The 25315-nt window shown below is 30.2% G+C and overlaps 2 protein-coding genes across 7 annotated transcripts in view; one reads left to right on the plus strand and one right to left on the minus strand.

Moving 5' to 3' along the window:
- LOC106467338 (cytosolic Fe-S cluster assembly factor narfl-like) overlaps window positions 1-17049 on the plus strand; it is a 40936-nt gene extending 23887 nt beyond the window's left edge. For 5 of the 6 annotated variants that reach the window (XM_022395499.1, XM_013927683.2, XM_013927684.2 and 2 more), the window contains exons 4-11: window positions 1204-1336; window positions 4422-4556; window positions 6671-6807; window positions 8903-9014; window positions 10079-10151; window positions 10371-10508; window positions 12775-12932; window positions 16727-17049. In XM_022395499.1, coding sequence (XP_022251207.1) covers window positions 1204-1336; window positions 4422-4556; window positions 6671-6807; window positions 8903-9014; window positions 10079-10151; window positions 10371-10508; window positions 12775-12932; window positions 16727-16968 — 1128 coding nt within the window. In that variant the 3' untranslated portion in view covers window positions 16969-17049. The remainder of the gene's footprint in view (window positions 1-1203; window positions 1337-4421; window positions 4557-6670; window positions 6808-8902; window positions 9015-10078; window positions 10152-10370; window positions 10509-12774; window positions 12933-16726) is intronic. The other variant, XM_022395496.1, reaches the window with a different exon arrangement.
- LOC106467341 (mismatch repair endonuclease PMS2-like) overlaps window positions 17038-25315 on the minus strand; it is a 71669-nt gene continuing 63391 nt past the window's right edge. The window contains exons 17-23 of the mRNA XM_022395500.1: window positions 24583-24619; window positions 22968-23098; window positions 22197-22366; window positions 21436-21473; window positions 20184-20288; window positions 18473-18508; window positions 17038-17165 (exon numbers count right to left, since the gene is read on the minus strand). Coding sequence (XP_022251208.1) covers window positions 17100-17165; window positions 18473-18508; window positions 20184-20288; window positions 21436-21473; window positions 22197-22366; window positions 22968-23098; window positions 24583-24619 — 583 coding nt within the window. The 3' untranslated portion in view covers window positions 17038-17099. The remainder of the gene's footprint in view (window positions 17166-18472; window positions 18509-20183; window positions 20289-21435; window positions 21474-22196; window positions 22367-22967; window positions 23099-24582; window positions 24620-25315) is intronic.

The following is a 25315-nucleotide window of genomic DNA, read 5'->3' on the forward strand; positions in this document are numbered from 1 at the left end:
TTCTGACACCAATTTGTTACGTCTCCGTTTGTTAATTAACTTTCCGTAACTTCATTCCGACGAAACTTTAGCGACACAAGTCCTTACTTAATAAAACTGGTTTATTCTTTCCGAATACAACTTTACGATACACTTATTTTCAACAATTGCGCTAAAACAAACGCTATATCAACGAACGTCTACAACACTTCTGACTGCAGTTCAATTACTCACTATCTACACACACATTACCTTATCCCGTCACGTTGTCACCCTCTTTTATATACCAGACTACCCTATATCTAGTAAATACTAGAGCATTCGCCAAGGTACAGGATAGTTCTAGAAACGTGGCGTCACAATAGTCATGTGACTTGCTGACGCAACACTACCATACAAACACTGATTTATTGTTGATGCTAAAAAAAATGAATGGCCAAGGATTTGTCAGTTGTAGAATGTAGAATTCTGAGATACATTAAAGAGCATTTAAAGAAATGATGTTATATCATCAAAGAAAGAACCAACATAAGTCCATTCATTATCACTGAATGTAAAGAGAAAAGTCCTGGCATGGCCTGGTGGTTAGGACACTTGACACGCGTTATTCCTAGGTTCTCTGTCAGTCATAAACTTGAGAAATATTTTATTTGGTGAAGTGTATATATTGTGATGTTGCAAAACATTAATAGAAAACAATTTGATTGTTATTTGAATGTTAAGGGACATATATTTACTGTAATAAGTTTAGATTCTTTGTTTTAATGGGTGAAGAGATGCTTTCAAAAGGCTGTTTGGCCTTCTGTCACTTGCTCATTCTTTAAGCTTACAGTGAATTAGAGAGAGAGAACTTTAAAAGCTAGATTTTTATTTTCATTATTGGACTTTGTTGTTCAATGTACTATGGTATTCCCTTCCTAAGCATCCCCTGTCCAGAAGATATCTGCTTAACCCCAATTTTAATCTGTGTGTGTGTGTGTGTGTGTGTATATGTACATTGTAGATACTCTTATGAACATTAGTTTTAAATGTTAAATGTCCATGTATTTCTAATTAGTGAATGCATAATTTAAACTGAAATGATAGCTTGTTTAACTTTGTAAGTCTCAGCATATAAATCACTTTGAATTTAACAGTTAATTGTCACAAATATAGAATTTGTTTGGGAAAAAGAACATTTTTATCATGTACTTCTTTTTTACTAGTTTTTTTTTCTGCATTCAGATGAATGAAGAAGAAAAACAAAAAATTGTAGTTGTATCCATATCACCTCAAGCCAGAGCTTCTTTAGCTGCTAAATACAAACTTACTACTCCAGAAGCAGCAAAGAAATTAACAGGGTTTTTCAAGAGTATAGGTGGGTGCTTTTTATGAATTGTTATTAGCATTTTGTTTCCAAGAGATATGCATGCTCTTTTCTTTTTGTTGTTGATTAGAGTCAAAAAGCATTCTAGTTCATGTAATAGTGTAGTGTTTTTTTTTCATTACAACTTTTGATTCATTGTTGTGAGTTTATGGTGGGCAATGGCAAAGTTACCTTGTTGGTTGTGGTAAACATTCACAAGCCTAGAATTTTCTGAAATTGCCTTATGCCATTAGGTGATATCTGTATTTACTTGTATACATATATTTCTAAGAACCCATGAGTGAAGGCAAATGTTGTTATGTCAACCACTTTACAACTGTTACATCCTGTGCCAAAAATGCTTTTTGCCCAATACCAGGGCTCATCAGCCAGTTGAGATATAACAGACATAGTAGAAGTCCTGGCACTATAAATATATCATCAAATTTTATGAACAACAACTGTTAAGGTGTGAATCAGATTAAACAAGTGAATTATTATCATTTCATTTTAGTTGTTTACAAATCAGATTCTTTGGTAAGAATTAATAACAAAACGTTATTAATTTTATTGTATTTTAATACTGTTTATGTACGTGTTTTGTTTAGATTTTTAAACGTAATAGAATCTTTTTAAACTTCATAATTTGCTGAATAGTCTTATTTTAATAATTGATATTAAGACAGTTGTGCCTCCACTATTAAACAGAACAATGAATTTCTGCTTTTGACGAATAACATTCGTACAATAATTAGTTACTTTATCAATAACATGTGCTTATGTTATGGAGGAATAATATTCCTACAATAATTAGCTACTTTATCAGTAACATGTCTTTATGTTATGGAGGAATAACATACCTACAATAATTAGCTACTTTATCAGTAACATATCTTTATGTTATGGAGGAATAATATTCTTGTAGTAATTAGCTAATTGATCAGAAGCACTAACTGATTCATCTAACTAGTACAAATAAAAGTTACTAAAAAGGTCTTCTGGTATAAATGCAGGCACTACCTTTCACGTGAAGTTGCAGGATCATCAGTTATCTAGAAAACTGTGCCATTTTGAAATAGAATGATTAATGAGGAAACATCTGTGTATTTGTTATGTGGATAAGTTAGCGTATATATACTTCTTCTTATGATTCTTCTCGAGACACTGTTTAACTTAACCAGCACATTGTGTCATACTTGTGTTATCTTGTAGTGATAATGAGATCATAGACAGTACTTTTTCTCTACTAATTAATTGTAATTATTCCAATAGATGTCAGCACTATATTTCTTCACATACAATTAGAAGTATTGAAGTGGCATAAGAATCGCTGTGTCTTGTTTTCCATAATGATAGGTTGAATTTGAGATAGATATGGTAATTCTTTGTACCCATATTTTCTCATACTTCATTGGGTTTCTTTTTTTGCTTAATTGTCTTCCTCTTCTTGATGATAGGATATAATGAAGTGCTGTGTCACTTATAAACTCAAATTAAATTATTCTATACTACGTCCACTAAATCAAACTAAACACTAAAAACTCAAAGTCAGCCCTTATTATTCAAATATTTATGAAGCTTTTCCATAAACTCATTTAAATTAACTGCATCTACTTCATCTGAAACAACTTGTTTCAAAGGGCAACTACACTGTTAGAAAAATAGTCTTAGCTGAAGATGATTCCTACCTTGCCAAAATTTATACTGGTGTCCCCTAGTCTTACCATTCTCATCTTTAAGTTAAAAAACGATGAGGCATCAACAGTGTGAATTCTCTTAACAATCTGAAACATTTCAATCAGATCCACAATAAATCTTTTCCAGAGAAAATAAGTTGACAGATTTTAACATATCTTTGTATGACAACCTTTCCATTCCATATATCATCATTGTAGCCCTCCTCTGAACTCTTCTTTTTTCAAGTTATATTCAGAGATTTTAACCTTTCCATCCTTATCAACAATTCAGTGTCCTTTCTTAGGTAAGGAGCCCAAGACTGAACACAGTACTCCAAATGTGGCCAAACCAATGACCTATAGAATGACATTATAATTTCTTTTAGAGAGTTCCTTTATTGATGCTTCCAGTGGCTTACTTTCTGTAAACTGTCCTGTTGATTCCCCATCTTTTGCTTTTCGTAGCTGCACCATATGGTATTTTGTTTTCCAATAGTCTCATTTCTTCTGATTTTCATCGAACACCTTCTGTGATGGATATTTTTGCCTTACAAAAGGAGGTTAATATCCTGTCAATACAGTTGTGCTGGATATAATGTAAGGGTTTCTTTTGCAAATTTATCAGCTCTCTCATTTAGCTTTACCACTGACACATCCAAGTGATGGTTCTACCATGTAGTCACTTTAATTTCTGCCATCTATCTGTGAATCAGTCACAAATATTATGTTACTGGCACTGTATATTTGTGGTGCATTGCTTTCAGGAATTAAAAGGAGAGCTTGCTTTATGGTGGAATATTAGGAAAGAACTGTAACACCAAAATACCTCAAAAATCAGGAAAACATAGAAAAAAAACCCACAAAAAACAAATGTTAGGTAAGTTTGATAGCTAAATTATACCTACAAAGTAAAACTAAAGGTAAAAATAGCAAAAAACAAACTACCACAACAAATGGAACTTCCAATATAAGCTAGGGTGTTGCAGAAATTTGCAACTGATTCTGACTAGTTGTGAATTACGTTATCCAAAAGAAGTGAAAACCATTCATTTTGTAAACTTTAATCTGTGTATTTTGGTGTTACTCATAGTGGAAAGTGACTGCAGAAATTGAATCATTCTTTTTTTTTCTGCTCAGATTCCAATTTTGTTAGGCTAGTACTTCTATTTTACATCATTTGAGTTGGTGTCTCTATATAATACTAATGTTTCATTCATTATATATATATATGTGCATTTCATAGTTTGAAACATAATTCAGAATTTAAAGGAACTGTATTTCTGTTTATAAGAAAAATATCTTTGATTTAACTGATGCAAAAAAAAGTTTGGAGTCATAGTCTTACTACATAATGAATTTTGAAATGTAATAAACATATTTCTGTTTATTTAATACATTTTGTATTACTATCTTATTTACAGGAGTCCATTACGTGTTTGATACCACATTCTCACGTAACTTCAGTTTAATTGAGAGTCAACGGGAATTTGTTCGTAGGTATAGAGCTAAAGATATTCAACCTGGATCAATCCCTCTTCTAACTTCAGCATGTCCAGGTATTAAATAATTGTTTGTTAAACTGAGGAGTATGTAATTGTTTTGAATATTGTAATGTTGAATTAGAGTGCACACATATGCTAATATAAAAGGGAAAAAAATAGTTTTGAACAAAAACAGGATAATATAAATATAATTAGTTATTTGTCTACAATTATTTATTTTAATACATTGTTTTACACTATTTAAAATATATTTTATACTACTATTTTAAAGTTAAAAACCCTGAGATTATAAAGGAAAAGCCTACAGAAGTGTTAGTTGTGTATAAAAACTGTTTTTCTGAAAAAACGTTTTGAATTAAATACACAGTCATTACAGTGGCATTTCATATACATTGTAATTAAATATATTTAGAATTTTCTGTTTTTGTATCTCAGAATTTTCTAGTAAGTGTCAGGACAATACAAATACTTATGAATTTTGATTTAAAAATATTTAAGATATTTTGATTCCAGTAGTCATAGGAAATATTTTTGGTGTGTTACTAATATTACATATATACTAAAGCTCTCAACTTTTATGCATTAGTACAATAATAGAGTTTGTTACTAAACCTAAAATTAATCCACCAGGTGACTAAATTAAATGCTTGCAGTAAACATGCCCAAATATGTCATCTTATGATGGAAAGGTTGAACTGTTTATTCTCATGAAAAATTTCTGGTGCATTTAACTCTAAGCTTATCAGTTGAGTAAACTCAAATAAAAGGTAATAAAGGATAAATTAACATGTCTGAATAAAAACTGCCCCTCAGTGGTATGTTTGTGGACTTGCAACTTTAAAAACTGGATTTCGATACCTGTGGTGGGCACGTCTCAGATAGTCCATTGTGTAGCTTTGTGCTTAATTACAAACAAACTGAATAAAAACTTCATTTGCTTTTCACATAGACATCTTAATTTATCCTGTACTATCTTTTATCCAAGTATTTTCTGCTCACGTCTTGTAGAACAACATTCACTCAAGAATTATCAGTTGAGGTGTTAAGTTGACTTCTTTTTAATATCTCATGAAAACCTCCATTATATCCAAGTGAGGATAATTAAAATTATTCAGCAAAATATTTATGTTAATAGTTTCTAGGTTGTTTTAGATGACCACTGTAGGCATTTCTGTGTCTCATTAAAATCTCTTCTATGATGTTCATGAATGTTTCTGTGATTTTTGTCAGATATAACTAGATGTTTCTAGAGAAACCTGAAGTATGAAACATCTATTATCATTGTCATAGTATGATGTCTCATTTACTTGTCTTAGTTTATTGTGTGCAAATATAGTAAATTGATGTTCATTACCCAAGTCATTGTGAAGTAGAATAGTTCACATTTTAAATTGTGGTGATGTCCTTTTGACTTGTTTCCATAAAGATAGGACAGAAAATATGTTAGCTAATCTAAACTTTTAATTTCCTATGACTGCTGGGGTAATTGGAGTGATTTGAAAGGTTTAACAACATAATTTAAAATAATATTCACATTTTTTCTGTCCTGCTTAATATAAATGTCTTTGTTTTTAATTAGTTCTATTAAAAGTTTGTTTGTTCCCTGAATCATGGTTAGTGTTGTGGAAAGTTTTATATGGTTATATACATCATACTGTTTACATATGTATATTCCCTGCTTTATGTATTTAAAAATATATTTTTTACTCTGCAAGGAAAGAAGCTTTCTTTGCAAAATATTTTGGCTAGTTTGCCTTAGTCAATGTGTAATCATTAGTATGCTTATAGTATTTTAATGTTTGTGATTAGCACTATTGCAGAATAAGTGCATGCACTAATTAAAAATTTATCAACATCGGATAAGTTTATTATGAAATTATATTTTTAAAACATGTTTTATGTGTACCTTTTCGTTTAATAACAAAGTTGCTTGTTGTATTTGTCAAAGATTTTCTTGTGACTTTGTATGAGTGATCTTTATTATTTTCAGTGTATGGATATACATCTGAACTAAAATGCAACAAAAGAATAAATCTGACCGTGGTTTCAATTACCATTTTATAATTAACATTTGCTCATTCATCTTAATTTCCAAACATTGTCCAAGCTATTTATACATGTAGTTCAGTATTAAGAAAGAAAAATATTAGTTTATTTGTATGTTTTAGGCTGGATTTGTTATGCAGAAAAGACACATGGGGATTATATTCTACCCTACATAAGCACTGTTAAGTCCCCACAGCAAGTAATGGGCTCTCTTGTGAAATATCATCTTGGTCCATTGCTGGGAAAATTATCAAACCAGGTGTGTACCCAAGTGTCAGCATCAGTTTTATGATGAAATTATAAATTGTTAATATGGGCATAGCGTATAAGCTTTCAGTGGCTACTTTAAGTGTAACATTTCATATAGTGGTATAGTAAGGTACAGTTATTGTAGATGTAAAAATAAATTTTACTATTATGGCTATTTAGCTGCAAGACAATTATCATTGCTAAAGTGTACTAGATATTAAACATGGGCTAGTGCTGCGTAAGGTGTCATGTGATACAAATTTGTCAAGTTTCACTCTTAATTATATTACCTAAGTTTATTACTATAGTTCCTTAATCAGCCACTGAACATGGATATCACTATGCAAAATATTTTTCAATCAAACTGGAGTGGGGAGCTTTAAATACTGGAATGTGTGAAACTAAGTTATTAGTATCAGTGTAAGTATAGACTTACTGCACTCTCATACCATTAGGTAACAGTTATTTGTTGTTGTTAATGTGTAACAAAGTATAAATTAATGCAGTGTTTCTGTATTTGTCAACCAGTTACTATGTTTAACATTGATTTAGACACATCTTTACAGTACTGTTGTGGAGCTTAGTTACAAGTAACAGTATTGTAATGGTAATGTGGTACTAATTTGTATACAGTAACAGCAGCATGATGGTAATTTGTTAACACTTTGTATACAGTAACAGCAGCATGATGGTAATTTGTTAACACTTTGTATACAGTAACAGCAGCATAATGGTAATTTGTTAACACTTTGTATACAGTAACAGTAGCATGATGGTAATTTGTTAACATTTTGTATACAGTAACAGTAGCATGATGGTAACGTGTTAACACTTTGTATACAGTAACAGTAGCATGATGGTAATGTGTTAACACTTTGTATACAGTAACAGTAGCATGATGGTAATGTGTTAACACTTTGTATACAGTAACAGTAGCATGATGGTAATGTGTTAACACTTTGTATACAGTAACAGTAGCATGATGGTAATACATTGTATACTGTCACAGTAACATGACAGTAATGTGTTAACACTTTGTATACAGTAACAGTAGCATGATGGTAATGTGTTAACACTTTGTATACAGTAACAGTAGCATGATGGTAATGTGTTAACACTTTGTATACAGTAACAGTAGCATGATGGTAATGTGTTAACACTTTGTATACAATAACAATACCATGATGGTAATGTGTTAACACTTTGTATACTGTAACAATACCATGATGGTAATACTTTGTATACTGTCACAGTAACATGATAGTAATGTGTTAACACTTTGTATATAGCCACATATCATTATCGTAATGTGTTAATGTATAACCTATAACTGTTTTTATATGGACATGTTTACACTCACAGTTAAGATGACATTAATCGCTACTACCTATTATGACTACCAGCTGACATGTTAATACTGTGAATCTATCCATCAACTTCAGAAATAATAACTGGTCAGTTCAAATTGTAAGAAAACACAGTATAAATTTTAGTTAAGATAGAGAATTACCACACAACATGTTCAGTAACAGCAGCCATGTAGCATTAATGAAATAGTGTTCTTCAGTGAGAATTAATCTCCAATAGACAAAAGGTATTATTATCCTGTGATTTAGGAGATTGAAGAGGTAAAGTAAAAACTTGTTTGTGTTTTGAAGTCCATTTAATAAATGTCATATTTTTCAGATACCAATTACCTCAAAGTATCTACACTGTTGAGGATTTCTTTTAACTAAAATAATTTACTAGCTAATAATTGACAAATATTATGGCAGACTACTGTAATAGTAAATAAAGTAGTTAAAACTTGATGGTCTAGTGCAATGTATTTTTTTACTCTAACTTCTTGCTTGGTGCTTCTATTAAAATGTAATCTAACAAGAGCAGGACTTGCAAGAGACACTCTAGTAAGTGATTACCTTAAAGAAGTAATAAATAGAAATGAATTTGACAGTAATAATAGATAATTATAATATTAAAAATTTTCAGCCATACACAACCACTTTCTTAATTCATTTTCAGAAGCTGCATGACATTTTAATATTTACAAGCCTTGGAAGTTCAGTTTTTTCAGAAGTTGTTTTACATCATAGTTTATGTATTAGGTCTACCATGTTACCATCATGCCCTGCTACGATAAGAAACTGGAAGCTTCACGACAAGATTTTTACAATGATCTGTACTCCACAAGAGATGTAGATTGTGTTATTACTTCAAGTAAGTAGTATGTCTTGATTTTGACAGATCTAAAGAGTTTTGGCTTTAAATACATTTTTGTCTTGCATTTTCTGTTACTTTCATTAAAAGAGTGCTCTGTTGGTAGTGTATTTTTTCAATGCAGTATCTTCCACTTTTTATTCTTTTAACTTTCTAAATTTATAAAAAATAACAACTATGAGCTCTTAAATAAGTTATTTATTAGAACAAAAACAGGCTTCTGTCAAAATCTTTATAAATATAATAGTATTGTCTGTCCATGTAACTATTTCACAGGTGTGATTGGATCTTCACCAAAATTGATATACATTCATTAGGTCTGTGTAGAGGTACATACAGATTTTCAATTTTACATGGACATGTTTTACCACTACTTCACCCCCTGTTGATGGATCTTAACAAAATTTGGTATGGAGGTTCATTGGGTCCATGGGGATATAATTACAAATTTTCAGTTTTGCATTTTTTACCACTACCTCACCTCCTGTGGATGGATCTTCACCAACTCTGGTATGGAGGTTCATTGGGTCTATGAGAAGATATATACAGATTTTCAGTTTTGCATGGGCATTTTTACTACTACTTTGCCCCCTGTTGATGGATCTTCACTAAATTTTACTTGAAGGTTTGTTGAGTTCATGTGGAGATGCATGCAAATTTGCATTTTCACATTTTTTGTTTTGCAGTTTTTATGGGCATTTTTTACAATTGTATATAAAGGAAGCAGATCTTCATATCCAAAGATAACCTTTCATTAATCATGAACTTACACAAATACCATCCAGGGGACAAGTATTCCAGCTAGTTATGTAATATTTTATTAACAAACTTACTACTTAGATGCATAAACAAATTAGAATTTCAGAACCGTGTAATGTTGTTCTTGTATTTCTATTTCATATGATTATATTTTTACCTTTACTTTTGTTCTCCATTTGAATTTTTTTTCATCCCCAAAATGGATTTCTTTCCATTTTAAATTTTATTTTTTGTTAAAAATATTTAATCTTACTTATCAATGCTCTGTTTAACTGACAAGTGTAATATTTTCCCTTTGTTTACAGTTGAAGTAGAGTCAATGTTAGAAGCTTCTGGCATTTCTCTAGCAGACATTGAACCTGTTGAACTAGATACGCTGTAAGTCATATTGCCTTCATATTTAGTTGGTTTCATTCTTCATGCAAGTTTCTTGTGTATTGTTTTAGGTTTATGTAATAAAACAGAAATAATTCTTGCCTATCATCAAGATTAATGTAAAAATACATTTTATTGGATGTTACTTATGTTTCATGGAAACCTCACAGTCACCTTTTGATATGTATGTTTTTGTAAATTACTTCAAGAACCTTTTTACAGTTATTCCAGTTTAGATGATGGTAATCCAACCAATCACTTTGGCTCTGGTTCTGGTGGGTATTGTGAACATGTCTTTACTTACGCAGCTGCCGAGCTATTTGGAGAATACTCTACAGATCTGACATTTAAAACTCTTAGGTAAGTTTAGGAATGAAAATCTGAAACATTTTGAGCTGAAGCATCAACACAAGTTCCTCATTTTAGATATTTTTGTATATGACGTTTGGTAGTGTAGTACCAAAATGTACATTTTTACTGATGTACTGATTGTATTTATCAGATACACCTACTACAATGAAACATTGCCTAATAAGTACCGTATTCTCTATGTTGGGGGCAATAGTGAAATGGATATCAATATCAGTTAGGTTAATATAAAAATGAATGTTAAATGTGAGCTAGAGCTTCACATTACAAGCTCCTAATTTTATTGTTCTGTGTGTGAGGGTTAGTAATCAGATAATGAAAAGTAAGCTTTCATTGCTATGTCAATCTTACTTCAAATACTTCTAATGTAAAGTATTTTACATTGTCCATTCAGTAGCTTTACTCTTTGTTGTTTCATTTAAATATGTCAATACAGTAAAGTGGTGTTTATCAATAACCATTACTTTGAATGTATTAAAAACTGGCTGAAAAGCAGTTTACAGCATTGTATAATGCAGGTGTTCTAAACATGTTAATGTAAAATTATTGGTTTTCTGCAAAAATAGAAAAATTATTAAGCAATTTAAATTTGATGAACAGCATGTGATGAGTACAATGTATTATCAGTATTCCTGTAGATCTACTAAATGCAAGATCTGAACAGCATGTTCCATGTATAAAGCAATTCAACAACAAGTACCTAGTGGCTAACAACAAAGGACAAAGAAGATTATCAATGTCCTGAAAATACCAAAGATGTTAGAAATGTGTCCTTTACAAATAAGAAATTAAATCTATGTTTCTTTCAGTTGGTCAATCTTTCTTTAAGAATAAAGATGACTAAATATTCAATAATAACCTGCAAACATTTAATCTAGTATTATAGTTGAAGTTAAGTTATTCTAAAAATTGATAATTTTCAGTAAGGAGTTATGTATACACTATTTAATACGAAATTACATTAACATTGGTGAAAAAAAAAGTTAATGATACAGTCCTCTCTTGAGGCACGAGAACTATATTGTCAGTTTGCACAATGAAAGTACACAAGTTAAAAAATGTATCAAAATTGAAACTGCCAACAGTTTTTGCATAGTGATAAGCATTTGCTGAATGCTTTGTAAGTTTGAACCATGTTGAAACCCAGACGTGTACAACTATCTCTGTAATATGAAACAAAATCTTTATAATGGTAGAAGTTCTAAGTAAAGTTTTGAAAGAAGTGCATTATTTATAACATGTTGTGTTAAATCATGTAATTAGCTTGCTCCTAGAACCACGCAGAAATAGGTTATCACAATGGAATTGTTAGTTTGTAAAGAACTTCCCCACATTTGTCTGTTCTCACTTTTATACTTTTTTTACTTTCTTTGTCTTTGATAATTCACATTGGTACCTCTTTCAGTTATATATTGTTTGTATTGCTTTACATACATGTTGATATATATATATATATATATATATACACACAAACACATTTGTTCTTTAACATAAAGATATATTATTTTCTCACTATGCAACTATATATGTATGTAGTTTAGCTAGCCACTTATTATTTTTTTTTCTGAAACCTTTTGCACTGTTGCTTAAAAAGCATATAAGATGTTTATGATAAGTTTCGACATAATGTTATGTACTGGACTTTAAGCTGGATTTTCTTTATTAATAGATGACTCAAAGAATTTGATGATTGATTAGAGGTATAAAAATGATTAGAGTGCAACAATTCAACATATATTACAATTGGAACAGGTTATCTCATTAACCACAGCTTCACTAAACCTATTACTTATGTACAAGAACTCCTATGTTTTAGTTTAGTGAGCCTAAAAAATGTAAATAAATGCTATTTTTAGAAGAATAACTTATCAATTGCCTGTTATGACTCCTGACAGAGCTCTGACTTTCTAATTCTCCTTATATAGTCTGATATTTATTTGGTTATTTTTTTACACCATTCATAAAGTTACCAGTATTTTTACTGTAGAGATCAACATTACAGCAACACTTTTGGCCAAACTTATAACAACATAATTTCAAAGTATAATCGTTGGTTATTTCCTTAGAAAACAACTGACACGAGAAACCATCTATAAAAGGATACAAATAAGCTTGTTGTTTACAGTAGGTTTGTATTGAAAGTTTTTACAAGTATTGTCCTAAAATACTCTTTAATAAGAAACAAATGTGTCTATGCTTATTTATATGAAGTTGATTCTGAAACTTACTGGTATTATTTAATTATTTTAATCTTTAGAAATCAAGACTTCAAGGAATTAACATTAGAGAAGGATGGAGCTATTGTTCTGAAGTTCGCAGTTGCCAACGGTTTCAGAAATATTCAGAACTTGGTACAAAAAATAAAAAGAAACAAGTGCTCTTACCATTTTGTGGAAATTATGGCTTGTCCATCAGGTAGTGTAAGAGTTTGAAAATTAAGTAAATTAGAAATTCTCCTGAAGTAATTTATCAATTTTCTACTTCTTTGTACACAAGTTTTAGGTGTGATGTCATTTTACAGTATCATCTCTGTATGTTACTTGATAAACATTTCCTTTAACCTTATAAGAACAAAGTTGATCAATTTGATCACCTTGGAACTGTGAAATTACATGTACTTTAACTCTGAATTTATGTATATCTTTAAAAACAACAGCAACATTTTTAATAAAGTATTTCTACTAAAGATTTGTCTGTAAACTTCTGAAACCATTACTGAGTGAAAGATGATTTTCATGCTAAGAAGAAAAATATTTCCATCTTAAAGTTTTCATATTTCATTAGCATAACTTTAAAACTTACTCAATGACTATCAAAATTATTTTTGGTAAAAACCTTTATTTTCTCTTTCCTAAATGTAGTGTGAAATGAAATAAAATGAATTATACGTTTTTTTCCTCTGCTCTGACTTAAGTATTGATCAGAAGGTTTCAACTGTTAACTTTTTCACATTTGTTTTACCGCTGGAGTATTAATCCTTGCATCAAAAGCAATAAATCACAGCAGGAGCACTAACTTAAACATCACTGATCTGAGTGTCATGTTTCAGATCATGCTTAAACTAGTGAAGCTCTAGAGATTCCTGTTTGAAGTATTGTTAGGCTAAACTAAGAAATTTGTCATTTTTACATTTTAAATATTTTTGTTAAAAAAAACAACATAAAACAAGGATTTGTAGTACTCGCTGCAAACATGAGTTGATTGCACAAGAGGAAAATCCAGGACACTCTTCCCTAAGCCTTGTTGAGTGTCAAAAAACTCATTTAGCTTTCATATATGCATTTTAGAGCACTAAATATACGTATATATACACACACACACACACACACACACACACATCAGTCACTTAGGTAGAATGTCCCAAAACTAACTACTAAAAGTTATCCAGCTTTTTTCATAAGCTAAAAATAGGTTTAAACAATTATTTTACTGTTCAGAGAATCAATTCTAATAAACACAAGTCAAGCAATTCTCTTCAACTGATGAGTTACAATGGAAAAACTGCAGAATTGCAAGATTTACATTGAGGAAAATGTGCTCATTAGCAAACAATCCCTAAAGTCAGAGGGGGGGCTTCTCTTGTGAGTTTGACAAATTTATTTATATTTCAAATAAATCAATAATGTAGAAGGTTTATGTAATTACACATAGTTTGTGTTTCAAAGTGATTGAAAACTGCAGCACATTTTAGAAGTTATAGAAATCAGAGCTAAGACATGTTAAGCAGTAAAATGAAGAAAGTAAAACTTAGATAATATAAAAACTACAGTTACATGCCTAATGTACAAACATTAATTAATAATAAAGATCGTTAATTAAATATTGAATTTAACACTGTAAAGGTCAGGTCGTGCACACTTTCACCCAGTTGTATGTAAAGATTTAATTAGCTTTGAGTACTTGACATGCAAAATTCTTTAAGATTTTTATGTCTGCAACATAGTAACACTTACAAATATAGTATGAAACTAGCAGAGACCCACAAAACAGTTCTGGACAAATTAGTGTCTTTAACACTACTTCTTTAAATATAACATTTCTAGCACAATACAAATGAATTGTAATCCACTTGTATATAGGCTGTACTTCATAAAACTTGTTAGGCCTAAGTTCGATAAAGAGATAAATTAACACTAACCTGTGTACTTTTTTTACTTTAGTTTAGTTAGGACTAAACTTTACTGTACTTAATACTATCGATAAATAAACTTATAATGTTATTCTATGACCTAACGTCAAACCTTTTTTAAAAACTTTGATAAGTTTTTAATATTCTGTTGTACGAAATGTTTAGTAAAGTATATTAACATTCCCCTTTTGTTGTTACTTCTTGTTTCATACAGCAGTTGTAGCAACTTGATCACTGAGCTTTGCAGCACTCCGCCGCAGACAGACTGTTTGTCGTGGAGTGAATAATGCGCATGTGCAGTTTTTCTTGGGGAAACATTCTAACTACGCATGCTTATGCAGCAGGTTCTTGGTCAGAAAGCATAACGGTCGTACATATAAAAATAAGTAGAATAATAATTGAGATAATACATGTCTCACTCACCCTTAGTATATATTTCATATCTGCAAAAATGCTAAATCAAGCCGAAGTTGTTACTTTCTGTACCATTATCTGATCATGGAAGTTTTTTATTGGTTCAGGTAAAAGTTGCATTGTACCCTAATATATGGAGGATTGTTTTATAACTGTCACATGGAGAAGAGAGAATTCTGCATTTTAAGCAGCTGCATAGAGAATGAGAACAGTTTTGACTTATCAAGAAGAATAGCTTATGCTTTGAAAGGGACAAGACCTGAACAACTGTTTATCTTATACACTGACTTTGTATTGTCATATAATAATAATAATAGTTTTCATTCCATTTTACTTTAATTTTGTTTGTTCTCACATTAACATTTCATTCAACTAAATTTTTAAACCTCTTGTTATCTGGAGGTAATTTACCTGTGTTATTATTCCTCTAAACCAGGAACATAACACAAGTTTGAAGTAGTTTTACTGAAAAATAAATTTTATAACAATATCAGGTTTTTACTATTTTGATTAAAGAACCACCCCCCTTTTGTAACAGGAACTTGCAGCTAAATTGTTTGATAAAAATGCTTATTGCTCTTTGGATTTTATAATATTTTCTAGAATGACTGGAATTTCTTATTGGCTGATAAACAAAAATTGAAGCTCACAGAAGAAGAGTTTAGTATTGTATATTTAGAACTACAATGCTAAGTGACTGTGATTACTTCTCTAGGTACTTATTCACTGGAACTAATGAAATATTATCATGTAAGCAAAGATCAAAAACTGTTGAACAAGATAAATACTTTTGGTGTACATTGACATAGTGAATACATTTTGCTTTATAGTTATTTTTATCCTCATCTTGGAAATGTAGTTTTTAATTCAAAAGTTGTGGCATATTTCAGAACTTATCTAGTATTTATTTTCTAAAAATGTGCAACTTAAACTACAAGAAACTTTTATCAAAAAAAGCAGCTCTATGGAAAACACAGCTAAATTGTTGTTCAAGTTCTAATATCCTACTCTATGGACTGAGCATCAAGACTAATTAACTTGAAGATAGCTTTTATATGTGGAAACATCTGTTAGCTGAGTTCTTGCACAGACCTTAAAATATAACGTTGATAAACGGAAACATCAGCACATGTAGATATGTAGATCTTAACAGTCGAGTTGTTCAAAACTTGGAAATAGCATTTATAACTGGACCAATTGTTGGTTGAGATGTTGCAAAGGAAATATCTGCTGAAGCTTTTTCACCAGACACTAATCATAGCAGAACCGTCTGGCCTACGTTGATCTGACTCATTTTATAAGCTGTACTATTTCCTATAGTCCATTTTCCAGACGGTTCTGCTATGATTAGTGTCTTACAAAAAGCTTCAGCAGATATTTCCTTTGCAACATCTCAACTAATTAACTGTAAATCTGCATTTGCCTCATATTGATAACATATATTGATTTATTATTAGCATTTAACTTATTTTGTTACTTTCTTCTAAGAGATATTTCCATGTAATCACTTTTGCCTACTATTCTAATATCTTGTTTTATCATAGCACTCAGTGATGTAGTTTGTTGGAAGTGGATATACTCAATATATCATATATCTTAGCAGGAAAGGACATTAATTTTATAGATTAAATGACGTTTATTGTAATTTATTCATTTCCTTTATCAGGATGTCTCAATGGAGGTGCTCAGATTCGGCCAGAAGGAGAAGAATCACTGAAGGATCTAGTTGCTCGGGTTGAAAAGCTGTACAAATCTTTAAAGAACAGTAAACCAGAGGAAAATACTAAGATACACGAGTTGTATGAGGAATGGTTAGGAGGAATAGACACAGAAAAGACTCATAAGTTATTACATACACAGTATCATGCAGTAGAAAAAATGTCTAATGCTCTGAATATTAAGTGGTGAATTATTATTCTGTTCTATATAATCTTGTAAATAACCAAGAAAGATTAGTTATAAAATATTTTGCAAAAGTGATTTAAAAGATCCTTTTTATTTTTATATACATTTTTTTTCCCAAAACAATACTTTAATCTTCAGATGTTCTTCAGAATGTTCAGGTTGAACAAGTGTCTCATGGTAGGTCGGCCATGAGGACAATTCTACAGTGATGAAGAAATAATATTTACTAATGGTTTAATACACTTTAGTATTCAATTATTTTATCTTGATCACATTATTAGTAGTATTAATTAAAATGAATTTATCAAACAAGACAAAACATTTTATACATTTTTAATTTTCTTTACAATAGATAATACTTAGCCCATAAAACTTATAAATACTGAACTTTAGTAACACCGAAGTGAATTATGTATTCCTTACTAACAACAGAATCTTCAAAACTTATTCTCAATACATTTTAATGTGTTACACTTACTGGCTAATGTATATGTGTACGAGACAGCTGTTATTTAAAATACAAATTTGACGAACTTCTACATAACATGGATATTACATTTCCTCAAATTATTCCTTGAGAATGAAGACTTCTATTTATAAAGTATCTCTGTGTAATGGTATATACACATGTCACATAATCTAGAAAAAAGATATCTATTTAGATTTAACAATCAGTAATTATTTTTGTATTTAGTGTATGCAGTAGCACATTATAAAATTGAGCATTTTTCAGCACCCTTTCAAAATAAATTCAACTATTATGTACACTAAATATTTAGTGATTAATATATTAGTATGCAAACTTTAATAAACTTCATTGTTAATTTTTTCTTTCTTTTATTGAAATAAATTAACTAATGTGCAGATACTACACTTTACTAACTTGTTAATATTTGTTATTAACACCTAATGGCAGCTAATTTAAGGAAATAACTCTTCTCTCTATACACCCATTACTTGCCAAATAAAAACAACATTTGATTAACTAAATTGTTGCAAGAGCTATACCAAAGCTGTTGAATAAATACTATTAGTTTTTACGTTTTTAGACAAACCGTGTTTCTAAAACTCAGCTGAAGATCAGCAACACATTTTCCTAGTTGAAGTATACAAGACTAGACTTAAACATTTGTTTTCTAATTTGAAAGAGATTCATTGTGCCAATCACCTGCCTACTTAAGGTTCCTGAATATTGACTGGGACCAGAGATCTAATATGTGTTCCTTAAAAAAGAACAATTTTGGTTGATTAAAGATTTTTTCTATGTTTAATAACTGGCACAAACCTTACATCCCTATATTGTAATTTTAGGAGCCATAATTCATAATAAAATAACAACAATACTATCCTTACAAAATTGGTTTAAGTCATGGTTTGTGTCTCTATTACATCTTTTACGGTTTTTTTTTGTACAAGTACGCATAAACTGATATCTATATACAGTTTATTGGATAGATAACATTGGTACTTAATGTACTTTTCATTTACAAAAACTGCTACAACTTACCCAAGGCTGCTCAATGTCTTTCATGTGAGAAACAAGCTGAAACAAGATAAAAAGACACAATCAAATTATTTGAAAACTGAAATCTAAATAAATCATGAGTATGATTTACACTTTTTATACTAACAAATTAAATGTGTTTTTATAATTTTAATCATATAAACTATATTCCATGGGAAATTTTTCTGAATGATTTAACAGATGTTAAAAACTGAAATCTGTAACAATGCCACAAAAATTTCTTTAACTATTTTATACTTTAGTATTGTTGAAAAAGTTTCATATTTTTACTTAAATATTAGTTTGCTATTATGGGACTAAAAATGGTAAAGCAGCAAGTAGTAACAACATTCACATGAAAATGATCAAGGCCAGAGGAACAAGTAATGTAGATATGCATATCCAAAAAGGTCTCGATGAATACAAATCCCAATGGATTCAGAAGACAGTAATCTAATTCCTCTGATGGAACAACTAGAAAGTGAGTGCTGATAGTAAAGTTGTCTTATAAACAGGATGAAGAAAACAGTAGATCAGCCTACGAGAGAAGGATAGGTTGTTTTCAGAGAAGGTAGACCATGTTAGTGCAGTTGGGCAAAACCCTTACTGCTAAATTACATATAAACTTCAAAAAGGTTTCTAACAGTTCCATACAAACTAAACTTCCTTTGTAAGATATCACACAGCAATGGCGTACCGTCACGTAAAATCTGGTTCTGATGTAGGTGAATGGTCACAAACCGGAACAGAGATTATAAAACAAAAATGTGATTCTCTAACCTCAATCTTTTGTTTAGTATAGACTGGAATATAAGAGCCACATAGCATAATTAGATAGAAATTATATTCACAATCAAGATTTTACCAATGACATCGCACTACAGAGTACAACATGGAATAATACAGAAGAAATAGCAAGAAGAACTGATGCTGAAGCAGGAAAAGTTGGCTTAATAATAAACAAACAGAAAATGATAATCATGCATGTGCAGACTAGATTTAGGTAGTAAAATCTGTGTTAGTGGAGTATAGTAAGAACAACTCAAAGAATTTTGTTATTTAAAGAGTTATTTCACAAAGAAATCAACACATCTGGGTAAAACTAACTTGGCTCTTAGAAAGCTGATATAATATGGAAGTCTAAAGATGAAAATTAATCAATACTTTTTAACAACTCTTCTATATGAGGCATACATATGGACAAAAAAGTAATCCCAAAACAGCATTGTCTACAAGTAAAACTGCTATTCCATGTGCTGCTCTGTATTCCACAGTAGACATGTAAAAGTGATTGGACATTCATTTTCTTTAACTAATGACTGATCATTAGAGAATACAAACTTATGCCATAAAATAGCCCCATTTTACATTTAAAAGTAACAAAAAGCTAGAAAAACAAAATATATATTTTGCTTTCAAAGTGTGCAACAGTGTTGGATACATATATGCACTATCAGACAACAATTAAAGTACAGTAATAAATGTGCTACAAGTTTCATACTAAGTTTTCATGAAGTCAAAATACTTTACAAGTTACAATAAGTTGTTGATGTTTTAACAGCACATGCTACCTCTAAAACATTAATTAGTTCATACGAAAGTTTAAAACTAATTCCAGATTCTTTTTCTTAGAGAATCTTCTGTAAAAATTATTATAGTATTTGTTTTCATATGTTTGTTTTTATAATTCGACTCAAAACCAAAATAGACTTACTTTTTTCATATCTGAAATAGTTAATGGTGTTCCAATCATGACTGATTTTCGACAAGCTCGTGAAGCAAACATCTGGCGTACCCTCGAGGGACGACACAAAACTCCCTGAAATTAGCTTGAATTTACTGAAATGATGATAACTTTAACATTTTAATTTGAATATAATAGATTGACAAATTAAGATTATATACCAAGCACATGTAGAACGTAGTTAAATAATTACAAACGTAAGTCTGTTAAAGCCATTGCGAAAACTTCACACCTTTTTGGCTAGCATGGGAAAAGAAAGATGAACACTTTGGTTCTTTAATTCGTTCCCAGTTCTCCACTTTAGCAATATTATTCAATGATACTGGCCGACTCACAGTCTGTGAAACATTAAGTAATGGCAATTAGGTTCTCAAATAAGGCTATAACTTTAGCAGTTACTTGTACGCATCATAGAGTAACAAATTGAATGCAGCAGCCATTTTTTCTCAGTCCATCCCTACATACTAAGTGTTACTGTGTTTAATGATCCCTAGCAGAAATTATTGAAGTTGGTAATCTCGCATCTTATATGATGTTATAATATATCTGAATAGCAGTATATTAAATAAATCCTTAAACAAGTTATACTAACATTGAAGTGGCCATTAAAATAGTAGGAGCAATGTCTATCCATTCATCTATATACAGGGTGAGGCAAAAGTTACTATACAGTTGCTACTAAAGAAAATATCGTGAAGACAACTGAAGCCAATTCAATTATTATTTGTTTCAGAGTAAGATGTTAGAAATTAAACACGTTTGAAAATAAACAGCTGTATCGTCACTTTTGCCCCACCCTGTATATGAATTAGAGTTGTCTGCACGGTGTCTTAGCATTTTAAGTTGTTGTGAGGAACTGGCTTAACCAAGTTCATTGAAATCTGGTATAGGAACTCGGGTGGCCCACCTCAAGATAAAGTTTAAATAGATAAGTAATCAGATAAAAACTCGCACCTGGCAGGAATTTCAACTTTCACTATGTGAAGCCAATAACAAGTGAAAATGACATTAATCTTCAAGTGATCATAATTATTTTAAAATAATCCAATTTTTCCATCTTAAAAATAATGATAATAACCTTTAACAAGAACAATTACACTGCAGTTAACATTTATACAACCCTGACTGTATATGTACTGAGATATTTTTGCAAATTCAAACAGCTGAAAAATCACTGGAATGAACTAAGTTTCAATATCAACTCAAGAAAGGGACAACTTACAGGGCTGTCACTGAGCATGAAGAGCAACTCATCAATATCTGTAATAAGAAATAATAATAAAAAGTTCTGTATATCATGTCACTGTCGTGTGGAAATAATTAAACCTAATTCAGATGTCTGTAACAGTTTTAATTTCATATAAACAACTGAATAATCAAAGTTTGTAATCCTAAAAATTAATCTAAATTTAAAAATAACAAAGGCCAAAGAGTTACAATCACTCAAGAAATTGTGGATTAAAATTTCCTCATTTTCTCACTGTTAGGTATTTTTAATTCCGTCAATACAGTATAGAAAGAGAAAATACATTAATATAGAAAACATTACACATAGTAACTGCTTAAAAAAACTATAATAAACGTTTTTCTTAGCTTAGCTTATAGATACTGAAATAGTCTAATCCCAAGAAATAAGTCAAATATGAAGATATATAAAGTATTTTAAAATTATTTATCCATAAAAAAATTTGAAAAAATATATAATTTAGATGTATATTTTCAAATTGTAAAAATGTAAAGATACATTTCTCTGATCAAACCACAAATATCTGGTATTTTTTAAAATATTAAATACCAGAAGAGCATACATAGTACATTAAATATTATTTAATTATACTGACATTTTTGATCAAAGGTATTGAACAAAATAATGCCTAATAAACATATTTTGCATTATAATAAACTGGCATCATACAGATGTATCTGCTGAGAATGCTGCATTTTGCGATCAAGTTTTTATCTACAATAAAACAATCTGTTTACCAGATTTCCCAAAAGTCCAGTTTCGACTGACAGGAACAGAAATAAGTTTAACTCTTTGGCCCACTGTAGCATCTTCATTGATGCAAAATTCAAAGCCATTTTTATGAAAGATTTCAACATTCTCCAAAAGTGTAGCTTCACTAGAGGCTGTCAGTTCAAGTGTTTGAGGACTAAAAAAAGTGAAAGCAGTTAACATCTGAATAAATTTTGTTAATATTTATACTCAACAATAAATAGGAATAAAAAAATAGTAACAGCATTGACTGAAATCTTTCTTATAATACACCTTTACTCATATGTGATATTGCTTCATCATATAACAACAGTATGGCCCAAACCACAGAAATTGAATGGTAATATAGAAGTGAACAATAGGTAGAAAAACACTGGAACTGTAAACAATGAAATATTCAAACATCGAATAATCTTTCTTTATAAAATCGTATCAAAACCCTCTCTCTGGCTTGGATCCATAACTGAAAAATACTGCTGTATTTAAACTTCTTAAGACAAACATCTATAAGAACCAATGATAGACATTTTCATTTCCCCCCTAATTTAATAATTATCTAGAACTAATTAAAACAAAAAACATAAAATATATTTAAAATATTATATACTGTATATCATTGAGTTATACAATTTTAGTTATTACTCAACTGTGTCAAGAGTAATCAAACTATAAACACAGGCAAAGTACATAAGGCTCACATTTTGTATACATACTAAACATATTAAAGTAAATAATGAAATTGGATGAGTTTTACTTACTGAAGCAATTTTTGGGTTTCTAAAATAGTGTTTTTCTGTAACATTTCAAAATTATATTTTTCATCTGTAGCATGTTGGTCAATGATGAAAAGGTCTGCTCCAAGTTTGGCAATAATAAATCCCAGGTTAAACTAGAATAAGTTACATTATCAAATGTTTCAATATATAGATTAATTCAGAAGTACATTTCACTATTGTGTCAAATTTAAATATTAAAGTACAAGTACCTCATAACTGCTTTACTATTCTATATGCATATTCTGCTATCCAAAAAAAATTTAATTTAAAAAGATCCAACTACGTAAAACAATGTGTGTATGCATCCTAACTCACAAGTAAACCCAATATTCCTATTGGCTAACTGTACACTGATACTTTTATGTTTATACGAGTGCAAAAGTTTAAATACGCTTTGTACATGAAGCATGAGTTTACCCACTATATAATCTATGGCAATTACTCTTAATAGTCACTCTTACAACTTGATTCATAAAGCTAATACACTGCATGAATGAAAATAATTACAGGTTTCAGATGATATACAAATGCAATTTAGACACATATACACATAAGAAATTGATTTAAAAAACACATTACAACAGTTCTTTTCACACTTCTTGATTCCAAAATATTTTACAACCATCTCAATACAGGCTCCTAAAAACTGACAATTAGGCCAAAAGTTTACATACACTTTGTATTCGAAGGATGAGTTTACCCACTATGGGAATAAAATATTACATCATTTCTGTTATTGGTGGTATTAGACAAAACTCTTAGTTACTACTTTATGGGAGAGTAAAAAGAGTTGATACTAATATGGAAAGAAAAAGAAAAATCAGTGAAGTAGCGACAAGCAAAGGCAGTTAATTTTCATACTTCTTCATAATATCAAGAGTTTGTTCATGAAAAAATCTCAAGATCTTAGTCAAAGATGTCAGTTATCCAGAAGACAAGGTGTTTCTACAAAAATGTTGTGTACATAGATATATTTCATTTATAGCCATTCCATATTTCTATACTTCTTTAATTTAAATCTGAATACAACAACTCCATATTCTGCTTGGTAGTTTTTTGTTTTCATTCATGTCCAATTACATAATACAACAACAGTGTTATTTAAAGGATTTATCTACTTAAAACATATACCTTTCTTTGGGCTGTGGCACTGCACACACTTCTTATGTAGGAGGTCAAGAATTCAATCCTACTTATATCCATTTAAAAAATTTGCTAAATGTTTCAGTAGTTAAATAAATTTAGTACATACATCATACATGAAGCACAAGTTTATCCCCTTGTATATGTATATATATGTGCTAAATTTCTAGACTATCACTGGGTTATCACTTGAAATTTTGTTCCTAATTTCATAAAAATCACCCTTTTCTTTTTAATATTTCACTTATTTAACAACAAAAAATATATTATGAGTAATATAAAATATTATTTTAGTATGTAAAACTAATGCTGGATTCAACATTTATGTGTGTATGTAAAAAAAACACAGTACATCATCATCCTACAACCTTATTCTGTGCAGACAGCCCTCAAGTAGCTTTGCGTGAAATTCAATAAAGAAACACCTTATTCAAAAATGGCAAGTTAAACATACCTGACCTAAAACTTCCATTTGGCTAAACATGTCTTTCCTTTAAAGAAAAAAGGATATATGTAAAGCAATAAAACTTTTATACAACTTTTATATAATAAATTACACTCAGAGATTTTAACAGTTTTTACATGTTAACTGCATTTCACACTTAACAAAAATATATACAAAGTGCCATTTACCTTGTATGATTAGAATAATTTCTATATGCAATATTTTCTATAACTAAATTTCTATGTCACAGTGAGTTGAAGAAACAAAAATCACATTAATGACAACATAAGAAGGAAAAATGTTTCAATACCTACATGTAAAATAATTTGATTGAAAAATACATAAATTTATTTAGATTTACAAATCTAAGTTTTCAAAAAATAATAACTCTCCCACAATGCTTTCAGATCAGATTATGAACAGATTTTACCTCCCACACCCTTGGCTTGAAAACAACAGGTCGTAAATATATTTTACCCTTTACACTATTAACTTGAATACAAGAGGTTCTAAACATACTTTACCTTACTACACCCTTCACCTCATAATATCAGGCTATAAACATAATTTACCTTTCACACCCTTGGCCTAATCACATCACATTATAAATATGTTTTTCCTTCTACAAGTGTAATAAAGGAAACTGCGAGCTCCTGGCAAACGCCTCCTACATCAGAATGACTACCACAACCCTGTCAAGATGCCTAACAATGCACCTACGAAATGGAGCCATTGAAGAACA

Source organism: Limulus polyphemus, unplaced genomic scaffold (assembly GCF_000517525.1).
Source record: "Limulus polyphemus unplaced genomic scaffold, Limulus_polyphemus-2.1.2 Scaffold2576, whole genome shotgun sequence".
Taxonomy (NCBI): Eukaryota; Metazoa; Arthropoda; class Merostomata; order Xiphosura; family Limulidae; genus Limulus; species Limulus polyphemus.